The following is a 14,659-nucleotide window of genomic DNA, read 5'->3' as shown; positions in this document are numbered from 1 at the left end:
CACAAGCCCCAGACTCACTTTGCGTCAATTGGTTTTTGGTTGTTAAATGTCAGGAATCAAAATGCTCCCTTTATGAACATGTTAGTGCTGGTGCTACAATTATAGCCTGCCCATCACTGGGTACTGATATCACTATTTGAGCGTTTAAAAAAATCCATAACAAAATATTTTTACACAAAGATTTAATATGATATATTAAGACTGGTGACCAAGAAGCATACTGAGCTGGACATTTTACAGTAGGACTGGGCCGATCGTCCATCGGCGATGGCTGACAGAAATCGCAGCATTGAGCCGGGATTGTGGGGTTTTTTTCTGGATCTTTCCAACCTCATCAGTTTTCATGGCAGCAGATGCGCCGCAAGCCGGTGACGATTTATGCTACCTATTGAGAAGGAAGAATAAGAACACCGGCTTGTTAATGACATAGCCTATCAAACGATTTAAACCAACGTTGTACTGAATGACACCTGCGCTGGTGTTCAGTGCTTGTAAGAAATCCACAGTGTCCGCATCTTGTAACGTTATATCAAGTTCGAGTGATGTCTGTGTGTGAAACCCGACACGCACTCGTCCTCTCTGCATGTTAGCTTCGCAGCAGCACCTGTTACGATGGTATGCTAACCCACAACGTTACGTGCTGTGTCGTTGTTTGCATTTGTTGTAGCCCCAATATATTTACCACAGCAGGGGCATAACCGCAATTGTTTGTGTCCAGGTGCCCAGTAAGAGGTTAATCCTGCCGTGTTTAAGTCATGATTGTAGACTTGGATATAGTGAGTGGAGTTCAGTGTAATACAACATAATTTTGTTACTACGGGACGACAGACATAAATTAAGATGGAATTCCAAGCATCATAGAATATACTGTAATCTCTTATGTTTTTCTGTAGCACTTATTCTTTTTGTAAATCCTTTACGTTGGCAACATTTAATCAGTATGATCCAGCACTCAAACACAGCATCATGACTTGTTGCAATTGTAATGATATCTCTGTAATATTCCTAAAATGTTTAACAACAATAGGCCTACATGCAGCTTCTAACATCCTCATAGGTGAGTGATGTTCCTAATTGTGTGGTAAACCAGCGCTCGCTGCTGGTGTGATTTATACATTTGTCACTGCGTGACGGTGCACGTTTTTTTTCTCTCTGCTACCGACACACACTTTTCCTCCCTCCTTTCTCCCTCTCCCTTCGCAACTCTTATGTTTCCACCTCCTTCATACATCCATCCATCTATCCCGGCAGCCTGTCTGGATTCGACACCCCCTCCCTCCTCTCTCCTCCCTCCTTCCTCCTCCTCCTCCTTTCTACGGCAGAATAGCGGAGGAGAAAAAAACTAATATCTTACCATTGATAATAGCCAAAGCACTGTCCATTCAGACGCACATACAGAGGCAGGGGTATCATCAGTGCTGCAGCAGCGGATCGCTCGGCTGTCAGACGCAGAGGAATGATAATTAGAAAGAGATTGACTCGGCAACAAGAAGAAAAAGAGGAAGAAGAGGAGAGGAACTGGGCCTGCAGCAGCAGTGAGACAAGTAGTGGAATATATGAAGGAAGAGAGAAGGAAGGAAAGAAGGAGGGATTGAATTGATCATAATCTGATCAAGAAGAAGAACCGCGGAGCAGCAGCAGCAGCAGCAGCACTTGTGTGGGGTTTTTTTCGGAGGTAGATGATGGTGACAGCAGCAGCGGAGGAGGAGATAGAGGGATGAGCAAGGATCAATAATCCTCCCTCCTCCTCCTCCTCTTCCTCCTCCCCCACATTCATCCCTCCATCACCTCTGCAGGAGCCGCTGAAACCTGTGAGACACTGCTGCCTGGTTTTTATTCGTTTCTCTCTTTTTTTTCTGGATGCTGCATCGTGTCAGTGTGCGTGTGCTCATATGCGTGTCATGTATGTGTAACTGTTGGCTATATAGGCCATGACGACTATTATGTGAGTGTATGTGCAGCCGATGTTAAGTGTTTAGTGTGTGATGCATGCATGTATTTGCATGTGGTGTGTGTGTGTGTGTGTGCGCGCGTGCTTGTACATGCAGTGAAAGTAGACATTGTGAGCTTTTGTGTGTGGAAAATGTGTGGGCTGTATGAACTGCTCCGTGTGTGTGTGTGTGTGTGGATGGCAGATAACATGACTGTAAAATTTGCCAATTAAAACATTAATTTTACTGTTAAATTAAACTGAAATAACATCAATCAGAAAATGGGGGGAAAAAACTGTTCAACCCTCCTACACATTGATAAATTTTGTATGCATGTAAAGTACGTCCTGTACAAAGTGAGGATTTATTTCAGAGCTCGGTTTCAAATTTGAAACCCTGAAAATGTAATTATATTGTACAGTGGCTTATTCCTGTAAAGGCATTCATCTCATGGAACGAGCACATATTGAAGCGTCAAGTCTCTCAAATTCTAATATAATCTATATTTTCCCATGTGTCCTTGGGAACAGTAGTTTGACAAAAACATTTTAAACCTGCAATAAGTGAGTTTTTTCGGCCACCTGAAGGCAGCGGAAACAAGTAGTGAACACAACATTGAGATCGTCTTTTCAAGTTGTTGTTGTTACACATCAGTTTTTTAAACATTTCACATTTGGAGTCATCTTTCTATGTAACTACAATATTCTCTCTGTTAGCTCTGTGTTTGGTCTCCACCAGCTTCTTAGGAAAATATTTGGCTGTTTAGCTGCTAAGTTCACCAGCTAATCTCCAACTGTGTCTGTGCGCTGTTTGCTGCTGAGCAGGTCGTGTATGGTGGCTTTTTACAGCTTTTGCTCTGACAGCTGGGCAGTGAAATGTCCACAAACAGAAAAAAACTTTAACAAAACTCGGTGTGTGTGTGCTCGGTTACTAAACACACACACACACACACACACACACACACACACACACACACACACACACACAAACACACCATTATGTAGCCTATGTTTCTGCTTGACTTCATTTACAGTACAATTCAGGCATGAACCAACAATCTGCTCAGAGCCTACACATACAGGGAGAAAGCTAGAGAGACCCTGACAGAGACAAAGGGAGAGAGAGGGATGGTGCTCAGTTAGCGAGTCATGAATAATTGAATGTGCTTAATGGGAAGAGATATAACAGCTGAAACTGTTTGGCCGCTCTGTAATAGAGATCAGAGGGCTCGCCATTTCATGTGTGTGCATATGCGTGTGGGTTCACTGTCTTGGTGCACTATCTACGGCTGAAACTTTATCTAAAGCAGCAACTTTGCACGTTAGTGAGTCCAAGTGGAAACTGGTGTGTACAAGTGTGTACATTTTTGACAGCGTGAGGGACTTCATTACGGAGAAATCCTGTAGCTTGACGTCAGTAAATGTCTGGTTCATAGTGTGTGTGGGATATGGAGGTGAGTCCAGCTTGGATGGAGCACTTACTCGCTGCTTTTGAGAAGACAGTTTGTTTCAGGGATGTTTATTTAATTCTTTCATTTGTTTTTTGAACCTAAGAACTTCAGTTAAGCCTGAGTTTGAAATGTAACGTTGGCAGATGTACCGCTTGAGATCCTTGAGTATTTAGCAGACTTAGAATAGCTATATACTGTATGTGAGAGGTTGCACGTCTCTGGAGCAACGAGAGGTTAAGTGTCTTGCTCAGGAACACATTGTGTTGTAGTGAGAATCAAACCCTTGTCTTCCACACCAAAGGCATGTGTTATCCACTGTTCCACTGCCAACCCAATTTAAACTTCTGCGTCAAATTCACGGCGTACCCTACGCGATAGCCTCCGCCGTAGCCTGACAGGCAGCTCCTCAAAAATGTAACTACACGTCGGGGCAACGCGGACTGTAAGAACTGTGATTTGTCGGCTGGGTACCCTCGCAGTGCCTCTGAGCCGACAGGAAGTGCTCCGACTAATCCAGCGGCTTAAACACAGTGGATCAATATATTTGTTAGCGCCACAACCAAAGCGAAATGACTCGTTTCACTATCAGAATGGGATCCATTCGGTCGATAGCAATTTAAAAGTCTATAACAGCCGCACATACATCATTTTACACCCATTCAAGTTAGCGGAGGGCTAAACCGGAAGTGGACGCAATAACGACGCACAAGTATAAATGCAGGCCATGCTGGGAGACGGCTTCAGCCATCGGCAGCTCCACTGGTTGAGTCCAGAGAAAAGAGACAGGGCTGTACGCTAACCTTTTTCCCAAAGAGAACATGTTCAGTGAAAAATGTTCAAGTACCACAAAGGTTAACAAACTTATTTATCACATATGTATTTATACTACGTGTGCGCTCTTTGTGTTCAACCATGATGTGAAACCATTGGAGGACTGAAAGTGAAGACCCTTGTATCTGTACACTCGACATTAAAATATTGTCAAAGCGTTTTAAAATATTGAAACAGATCTTTTGAAAATTTGACATTGAAAAAATTGCTTTTAAAACACTGATCACTCATCACAAAAAACTTTACTGTGATTGGTGCTTGTGTAGTTTTTGACCCAGGGACAGATTCACAATACACCAGCAGCACCCATGCAATCCAAACCTATTGTAAACAAGACTGCTGAACAGTGTACCTTTAGTAAAACAGAACGAGGGGAACGTGTTGCTCTCAGGAGGCTAGAAGGAGCACATACTGGCACACTGGTATCCTGTGCAGTGGAAATTTGCATCTTTCCACTGCAGAGGCTCTTTCACACAAGATGGAGGAGAAACTAGTTTAAATAAGTGTATTTGTCTTTATATTATTATAATGACGTTAGATAAAAAGTAAGTTTTAATCTAATAGTATACTGTTAGTGTGTTTGATAATTAATTATTTAATTTTACTATATGCATTGTCAGTTTATGTAATAGTATACTATATAGCTCGCCACCAGTCTAATATTAATTCCAGTTGGACAAAACAGCAATTCATTAAATATTTGCGCAAGAAAAATGGCCTACATTGGTCTCTTAATTTGTTAATGCTACCAGCTCATCAATAATCAGAAGCATTCATGCAGGAGGAGTTCAACATTTTAAAAGTTTACTGTAGCAGGTCAAAACCTCTTTTATGTCCCACCCCATCGAGGCTGTGATTGGTCAGTTGACGAAAATTGAAATTGACAAGCGCATCGATTTTATAAAAAGTTGAAAGTGTTTCAACAAAAAGAACCTGATATAGTTAGTTGTGGGAGACTGAGTTCAGTGATTCAAATGATAAGTTCAGGTTAGATCACAAATGAACAACTTGATCTGTGGTCCCAACAGTATATTTTCTAACATTTCACTTGTACAAGAGAGAAACCTTTGAGGATGAGGACCAACTGATGTGTTTGGTTGGGGTTGCCGGAACAAGCTTCCATAAGTAAATTACTGGGCTCAGAAATGCTAAAGTTAGCATATCTCTGATATAACATACTTTTTGCAGATGACGTGGTTCTGTTGGCTTCATCAGAACATGACCTTCAGCACGCACTGGGGCAGTTTGTAGCAGAGTGTGAAGTGGTGCGGATGACCTCGGTTCGGATGCGGATGGTGGTATAGATGACCTGACGTTCACGGTTCTCTGCTGTAAAATGTTGGATTGCTTCCCCAGGAGAAGGAATTTAGGTATCTTGGAATTTTGTTGACTGCAAAATGGAGCATGAGATGGGCAGGCAGATGGGTGCAGCGTCGGCAGTAATGCAGGTGTTGTACCAGACTGTTGTCGTGAAGATTGAGCTGAGCCGGAAGGCAAAGCTTTCAATTTACCAGTTGATCTACGTTCCAAACCTCACCTACGTTCACGAGCTGTGGGTAGTGACCGAAAGAACAAGTGGCTGAAATGAGTTTTCTCCTTAGAGATAGTGACTCAGAGTAGAGCCACTGCTCCTTCACAAGGAAGGAGCCAGTTGAGGTGGTTTGGGCATCTGATGGAGATCTTCGGGTCAAGCCCAACTGAGAGGAGACCCCAGGGTAGACCCAGAACTTGCTGGGGGGACATATTCTTTAGCACAAAATGATTTTTGGGATGATCTTAATCTCATTTTCAGATTGTATCTTGAGTGTGTTCTGGGCAGCTGTATCATTAGATAAATGTACTGTAAGTATTCGATCCGAATCGGCCAGTATCAGCCGGTATTGATGCCAGTTATTAAAGACTCAGGACCAAAACGAGTTTGAGACTCCCCTAATGTAAATAGTGTGGTAAGCTTTTTAGATGGACATACTAACAATTACATTTTATGTTAGACAAACATACACACTGTTTAATTCATTCATCATTATGATGTTTTTGATCTTGAAAAGGCTAAAAAAAATACATCCCAATAACCAAACTCTTCCGATAAATAATATCTCCTTTCTACTGGTCAAAATCCAAAGCTTGACGGTGCCTAGTTACGGTCGCTAAGGTGTGATTGGACATTGGTAGAAAACTCCTGTAACTTGGGATTTCATATGTGTCTGTGATACAGCCCTTGTAGTGTTTAATGTTGTGTGACATGAACTGTGGAAATGGCTAGCTGTGACCTGCATGTGGCTACCAAGAGCAAGAAGCAGTATTGTAATACTCGAGACCGGTCTTGGTCTCGAGATGATCTGGTACATTTTATTGTGTGTCATGTACTGTGGGGAAGTGGTCTTGGTCTTGACTCGGTCTCGCCCTCCCTCTGTCTTGGTCTCGACTTGGTCTTGTCTCGGTCTCGATAAACTCTGGTCTTGGTCTGGACTTGAGCTTGTTTCTCATTCTGCGTTCTTGTCTGTACTTGTATTCTTGTGAACCAGTTCAAGAGTCCACATCTAGCCAGGTACAGTCAAATACCCAGATGTGTTCTCGCTCCGCCTGTTGGTGACTTGTGTGGACTTCGGATAGCCAGATATCGCCACTTCCACCAAAAAGCGGAAATGTCAGACAAGAAAACTCAGAACTGTTACGTATAATGCTGCTTTTATGAGGGAATATAGTTGTTTAAACTCCAAATATGTGGTTGATTTCTCAAGACGGAGCTGGTTTAAAAAATTGCTATGACGTGTTCGGAGATGTGAGGTCCCACCCGCTAATTGGTCCGGCCGTCATCAAGCTGTTCCAATTGCTGAATGACTGACTGCGTGATCCCGTTCCTGGGAGTTTGTACTCCTGAGCTGAACTTGCCAAGTCCAAGCTTTAAAGTACAGAAGTCCGAACTTGGCGAACTCGGTATTGAGACAACAGCCTTGGTCCTGGATTTGGGCGGTCTTGACTACAACATTAGCAAAAAGCAACAGCTACAAATCCTTTCAGAGTGCAGATGCCAGGATTTGATTTGAACAAACTGAGAGAAAATACAGAGAAGCTTTTCAGACTATGTAGATTTACAGTTTGTCCATTAAACCCCTGAAGCTTTACTAAGAATTAACACTGAAACATGCAACACAATGCATGAATCTACTATTATGGAGGCAGTTTTTCTTGTCTTTTTGAAATGTATTGTCATTAGATATTGCATAGGTAGTGGTGCAAACACAATAACATAGGATTGAATTGGTAGAGATAGGCAGAACTAAGACAGGAGGATACTGATGGAGTGTAGGCTGATGTATGTGATGATTTTTCTTGTCTCTGATGGCTTTGACAGAGCATGTCATTGGTATTTATGGGCTGAGAGACCTCATACTCCTTTCAACCACAAAGAAATGGAGAAATGAAAGGGATGGAGATGAGAAAGTAACAGCTAAATGAAAAGGGAAAACTACGTAGAAGAAGACACATGGAGGAAGAGCAAAAGAGAAACGAATGATCAGGAAGAGAGCAGACAAAGGATAAAGATTAAGAGAGGCAGGCTAAAAGCAACAAAGAATATAAGAAATGGGAGGTGAAGATGAAAGACAAAATAGAGCAAATGCAGAAGTAAGGGACGTAAATAATCAAAATAGAGAGGCAGAGACAGATAGATGAAGGAAAAGAAAGGTGTTTCTCCCAGAAACAACACTGTGAATGTATCACAAGCTGATATTTCCTGTTGACTCTGCCTCTCATGTTTTACAACCTACTTTCTTCTCATCTGCCCTTTCTTTCTTTTCTTCTTTTTCATGTAATGGATGGATGACATGAAGAAGGATCTGGATTTACCGTCCAACGGGACCATAATGAATCCCAGATGTCTCACCGTACCCAGGAGGAAGACAAACATCTAACATGACATTCAACCTTTGCGTATCACTTCTGACAGACCGAGTGCAGAATGACAGGCTGAGTCCTGCAGGTGAATCCATGGGCCAGGAAGAGGTGAACCTGTGCTCTTCCAGAAGATGATCCTCCACGGGCATTACATTTTCATTATGTGGAGCTTTACGTTGTGTTGATTTCTCAAGGTTTGCTTCCAGACTGTTTTCTTGAAGGAGAGGGTCTGAACTGAATACTCTGAATACTTGGGGAATTACCACAGGGGTTCTGACCCCAGGATTTTATTATGAGGCACAAAAGGGAAACTGGTGCTTAGTCAATTAGTTTGGGAGTTTGTACATGCAGACTGCATTTCTGCTGCAGCACCTGGCAATGAAAATTTTAACACTTCTTCCATTTGTGCTGGACAATCTGCAGTTGCTCAACAATGATAATGTGCAACATCTTTGACACAGAGGGACCTCTATCAGCTATGGTCTCCGCACCTGCTTCTGGGAAACCTATGTTCTGATCTGCTGCATGGAGTGCAAAGAGTGGATAAAACTGACTCACTGACAAAGGGAGGGACAACAATTTTTTGTGGGGGAGAAGACTATCTCTTTCTCTATATTTGTTCTGTTTTTAACCGTCATGGGTCTGAACCCCAAAAGAAACACCTGACTGAACCAGGGGATGGTCGACGACTCCATAAAACTTTCTGATTGGAGCCAGGGAGGACGAGGTCCAACTTGATCTTTAAATCAGAACTCGAAGAAGAAAGAGTCCTCTCCCCCCCACTTACCTCTGGTGGGGGGGAGGGTGAAGGGTAGTTTAGTTTTTAGGGTGTAGGGCCTAGGGCCATAGGGTGTAATTTTGTCATAATTTAGACATTAGGTTTAAGGTTGTAGACTAGCCTGTAGAGTACAGAGTAAGACAGCTCTGCTCTGGGTCCTGATAACAGTTTTAGATTAGTCGTAATTGGGTCCAACTTCTTCTCAGTGTTTAGTCAGTTGTGCTAGTTTTGGCTGGTGTCACTACTATACTAGCCCCTGCGGCATCTAACACTCAGTGAGTAACCTTTTTCTCTGCACCAGCTGTAGCTGTGACTCGGGCTGCATTTCCTCTAGTGCATAAGTCTAGCATTTAGCCTCAGTGCTAGCTGACAGCGTACAACCTCGATCTAACTAACAGTTAGACAGACAACAACCAACAGCATTTAGGTCTTTACTATAGAATTTAGCAGTAGGGAACCCTACTCATTGGGCATTTCCCCGGCTGTTGTTTAGCCTGAGGTTCTCTAGCCATTGGCCTGTGTGCAGACTAACAGACCATGGATGCTAATCAAGGCCCAGGCCAGGGCAGCCCAGAAAGCCCTAACCGGGCCGTGGAGTACCTTCTTGAACTCAACAACATTATCGAGAGCCAGCAGAAGCTTCTAGAAACCCAGCGGCGCCGAATCGAGGAGCTGGAAGTCCAACTGGACCGGCTCAGCCAAGAGAACAAGGACCTGCGTTTGGACCGGCAACCTGTTGCTCCTCCTCCACCTGCTCCTCCCCCCGAGCCTCCTCTCCCTCCTCCTCCTCCGCCGCCTCCACCGGCTCAGACCACATCGACCCCCATTTCAACCAAGAATCACCATCATTACCACCACAACAGCCAACACCCAGCTCCTCCCCAGCCTCCCTCCTCCATCCCTCTCCACCACAGCCACCACCACCACCAGCATCATCAGCAGCACCACCACTCCTCCACCCACCACTCCTACAACAGCACCAACAGCACCACGATGACTGCGATCCCGGTTCCGGCTCCTGCTCCGGCTTCAGCCCCACCCTCCATCTCAATCCCAACCCAAATCCCAGCTCCAGTCTCCTCTTCAGCCCCGGCTCCACCTCCCCCTCCTCCGATCCCACCCAGGGATCAGCCACGGGCCCACAGCCGGCTAACTCGAGTGCCCTCTACCAGCACTGGCACCAACACCAACTTTGTGGAGAAAGAGAAGGAGAGGCTTGAGCGCCTCCACAGAGCCAACGCCTCCAACAACCACCACGCCCACACCCTCCACCACCACAAATCGTAAGTTAAGAGTCTAAGATATACTTTCTACAACCAAAGCCAAAGGTAGCACGAGAATAAGGCAAACCTGATCTCAGCAGTGGGTTGAAATGAAAAGTCTACCTTCTAAATGCTGGCTGGAAACCAACTAGGATTTAGAGTTTCTACTTCAGAAATGTGAAATGGTGATATTGGCTTGTAAATCTTGGATCTATGTATTTAAGATAAAATGACTTAGGATGCCATATTGAATATACTCAATTATACTGAGGAGGTATTAAAGGGCTTTTCATCTCCCTCAGATGCACTGTTTCACAGCAATGAAATTACTCAGTTGGTACATTTAAATGCTTCTTTAGAGATTAGGTTTTTGATTAGGTTTCCTAACCTTGATTGTTGCCAGGGCCTGACATTAGCACTAGGGCTGAAACGATTCATCGATTAAATCGATTAATAAAATGCTTCGACACAAATTCTTTGCATCGAGGCTTTGTTTAATTCATATAACTATACAGCACGGTGTTTCGCACGGGCATTTATTACTGTCGCACATCGCGCTTACGCGTGAACACGACGTGATTATAATGGAGCTGTTTGCAAAGTGGGGGAAGAGAGAAAATAGGGGAGGACAAAGAAGAAAGTGTCCAAAGTCTGGGATTATTTCAAGCTAAAGAAAACAACACAACTCTGTAATGTTACCGTCCGTTCACCGTAAAACGAAACTTATGTCGCCTCGGCAACAGCACGACGGCGCCTGAACAAAAAGCAGCCGGTATTCTGCCAGCGGACCACAGACAAGATAACAGTAACAGCAACTTTAGCATTTAGCTGAAATCATGATTGATTGTTGAGTTGAAGCCAAAGTAAGCTGTAGACCTCAGCTGAAAATGTGCACACGTGCGTTTGTTTCCTTTTTGGGCCGTGAGTTGTGACCTCACAGTCAGGAGTTAACTGGGTGTCGGGGAGCTGCACCTTTTAACTCCCCTCCAGCTCTCTCTGTAGCTCAGATGTTTCCTGCTACCTGCGTGTGCTGATCCATCCTTTCAACCAGATTCTTTGTCTTTATAATCGACATATTTATAATAACAAACAGCTGTTTCGTGTTCAGAATCGCTCATTTCACGTTTCACATTTCACGTGTGTTTTCAAAACGTGGTTTGGAGACCAGCGTCGGGTGACACGGCCGCTGTCAGCTCTTGTAGTGTGTGTCCCTGTCACCGATCAGTCACGTAGTGTGAACGCCGCAACGGCTTCAAGACTCCCGTCATATGACTTGTACTCGGGTGATGTTTGTGTTGGTAAAGCAGCTGTCCGGTTGTTGGTCTGATGTTTGCTGTATGAATTCCCGAAAGGACTAATAAATATCTATCACCTGTAAACGTGCACAGCTGATCCCGTTATGGTGGGGGTGGTGCTGCTGCCGCCGCCAAGCAAAAGTACTTCTTAAACGACGCAATCGATGAATCGTTGAAATAATCTATCGAAGCTTCGAATACTAAAATATTATTAGCTGCAGCCCTAATTAGCCCCCGTCCACCTACCACACTTGGATAGAATTTGGCTAAAATTTGGCAGCAACACAGTTACTCTTACTAGCCAGTGAAGACCCCAAGTCACCTAGCATTTTGACAGTCAAATCAAGGCACTTTTGTTTTTGAAGCTGCGTCAGTGTACACAGAGCTATGCCACAGCTTGGCCGTACAAACTGAGTCTTAAAATGATCACAAAGCACCAAACCAACTTTGATGGAAGTGGAAAAGGTTGGCAGAAATAGAGGGCAGCTTGACGGAAGGCAGCGGAGCAGGGCAGCACTGAAACTCTGCTTCGGTGATGACTGTCAGTCATCGGTCAGACTGTGATCGCTGCCAGCAGCCCGGCAGGACAGATGCTACGTGGTGTGCTGGGATTTTAAAAGTGAAGTAAGAGGCACACTTCTACTTTCTCTGATTGAGCGGAAATCTGATGTTTTCACATCACAGATGACGGAGAGTGGCATTAAAACATGAAGCTTAGGTAAAACATGAGGCTCATGAAACAGCCAGATCTGATAGATAGTAGTAACTATGAAAAACCATTTGCCACAGTGGCTGGTAAGCAAAATAGGTAATGTCAGGCCCTGATTGTGACTATTATTGAACTCCTGCACAGCATTTGTAACAATATGGCATCCTTTCACGTAATTTCCAGACTCTTTCTTGGCAGTGTGTCATCCCACTGTCTGTTTTGCCAAAACTCGTGTTGATCTTTGACTTTGATCGCTACTAACCTTGCAGCTTCTTTCACGCAGGTTTTGTGCAATCATAGAAATATGTGCCCAAATGCTTTTTTTTTTTTGACCGGGAAACAGCTTTTTGCTTGATTCTTTGTTGGCAAAATATGCAAGCAACAGATATTAAGGCAAAGCTGTTTTGCCGAATGTGATTTTATTGTAAAGTGTTTTGGACTCAGACATAGGAGAGGTGACTTGTCAAAATCAAGCTTCTTGGCTCCAAAAGGGAGGGGGGCAGCTGATGCCCCTGTGCATTCTTTCTGTACTGAGATACTGTGATTGGTGGGTGTACTGGGTTGATAAATATTCATCCTTGTATTGGCTAAAAGGGCTACAGAGTGGAAGGTTGTAGTGGGAATTTACATATTGCAGGAGAGAAGGAGTGTGTGAGACTCCAGAGACAGAAGTAACTAAACAACTACAGCATCTCGAACACTGATAATTGGTGGAGCAAAGACTGAAGGACCGTTATGTAATAGATATGTCTGCTAGGCAATAGGATTGGTTGCTCCTGCAGAGACCATAAAGAAAACAGGCTGTGCTTTTTGTAAAAGTTAAAACTGGGTTAGGCAATTCATTTCAGAAGCAATTTTACATCCTAACACCAACCAAGAATCTGGTTCTGGATCTGGGCTGTTGCAGGACTGTAAATGTAGTTGTTTCTGACTAGTTTCTCCAACGTTGCCTACCCCAGCTTTCAGTTTTTAGCTGCATTAATCATTATAAATCATTATAGTAACCACTTACCAGGTAGCTCTTCCTCTCTTGGTTTTTTTTTTTTGCTCATATTTTGTTGCTCTGAATACATTTTCAGTCAGAACTCTGTTCGCTGGCTGGAATTGGGTTTGTTGCCTGGCAACACTATCTTAGGAGCATCCTTTCAGGACGTGTTGAGAACAAGGGAGCCTCGCTGCCGTGTGTGGCGGTCGCCTTTGTGCACAGGGCTGTGTGGTGCCCTAGGCAACAGGATGCAGGGTTGCAGCTGTCCCATGCGCCTACCAGGCAGTTTATTTGCAACTGGTAACACTGAATCGCTGTCTCTGGGAAGTGCTGGTCATGGCGATTGCTGTTGCTATGCAACTATGGAAAGCTAAACGTTTGAAGGACAACGCTCTTGCTAACAGTTGAAATGGTTTTAACCTCGCTGGGTGCTCTGAGTGCTTAAAGCTTTGCTAAGCTCGCACCACTGTTGGGGACAGAGCATCGCCTCCTTTCCACTGCAATCACAGAGAGCAAAAGAAAAGAGGCTCCCGATAGACCTGTAGAAATGAAGGCTAGGGAAACGCAGTGATGACTCATGGAGACAGATTCAATAGTACTATTGGTTTATCTTATAACTTCTCATATGTGTAGCCAAAAAGTGTGATGTCCACAGAGGTATATAGTGTCTGACTCAGACTTTCAGATCTAGGTTCCTCTCAAGCATCTTGAGGCATCAAAGTGCATAAAAAAAAAAAATCCTTCAAGCCCTGAGTCATGGGACGTTCAGGTACAGCTGATATTGTGAGAAAAAAAGCTGTCCTCAAGCTTGCAAATGACGTAACGGGGAGAGAACAATGATGAAGTCTGACAGCAGTGAAGATGAGGCTGATTTGTTATGAAATCACACAGTACAATCAGCCGCTTGCTGCCTCTTCAAGTGACTGAGTGTGATCCAATAAATCCCACTCCGCACTGGGGCAGATTATGGCTCGGAGGCATGACGGTTGCAGAGCTGCCTACACTGGTCTCTGAGTGATTTCGTATAGGGCATGATGCAGCAAAATGCAAAACACCCTCACACAGATTTATCTTGCAGCACCTTGCAGCACCTCAGGCTGGAGTGTTCATACACAAGGAAGCAGTAAATATTGTTGGACATGACAAAGCAGTCCGAACTTTTCATTTGAAGGGACACACAGTTCATTGCAGCAACGTATTAAAACTTAAATAAAAGCATAAAACATTTTACTTGTAATCTGTGTCCATGCTCCCATGTTCATAGGTCTCTCTTAAAATGTACATGTAGATCAAATTCAGCTATAAAATGTAGCATATTAAATGTCCCGACAAACCGCACAAACATTTTGGATCTCAAGAATCTTCACTGTTAGCATTTCATAAATTAAGGCCATGATGCCCCACGAGCCAGTAACCAGTTAGCTTGTCAGCAACTCAGTCAGATTTTTAAGTGTTCTGTCAAAACTGTGGACGCCACAAAGGGTAGAAGCTCTGTGATTGGTAGCATATGAACTCACCTCA

At 43.9% G+C, this 14,659-nt stretch overlaps 1 protein-coding gene and 1 long non-coding RNA gene across 2 annotated transcripts in view; one reads left to right on the top strand and one right to left on the bottom strand.

Moving 5' to 3' along the window:
* The window catches only part of LOC123974626 (formin-like protein 7), a 161,385-nt gene that overhangs the window by 111,212 nt on the left and 35,514 nt on the right, over positions 1-14,659 (top strand). The window contains exon 4 of the mRNA XM_046055450.1: positions 8,046-10,170. Coding sequence (XP_045911406.1) covers positions 9,425-10,170 — 746 coding nt within the window. The 5' untranslated portion in view covers positions 8,046-9,424. The remainder of the gene's footprint in view (positions 1-8,045; positions 10,171-14,659) is intronic.
* LOC123974628 lies at positions 168-13,449 on the bottom strand. The gene is made up of 2 exons (XR_006825897.1): positions 13,166-13,449; positions 168-385 (listed from the first exon to the last, which is right to left on the bottom strand). It is a non-coding gene; the product is annotated as an uncharacterized LOC123974628 (long non-coding RNA).

Source organism: Micropterus dolomieu, linkage group LG08 (genome assembly GCF_021292245.1).
Source record: "Micropterus dolomieu isolate WLL.071019.BEF.003 ecotype Adirondacks linkage group LG08, ASM2129224v1, whole genome shotgun sequence".
In the NCBI taxonomy this organism is placed as follows: Eukaryota; Metazoa; Chordata; class Actinopteri; order Centrarchiformes; family Centrarchidae; genus Micropterus; species Micropterus dolomieu.
This window is presented reverse-complemented; position numbering and strand designations above follow the sequence as displayed.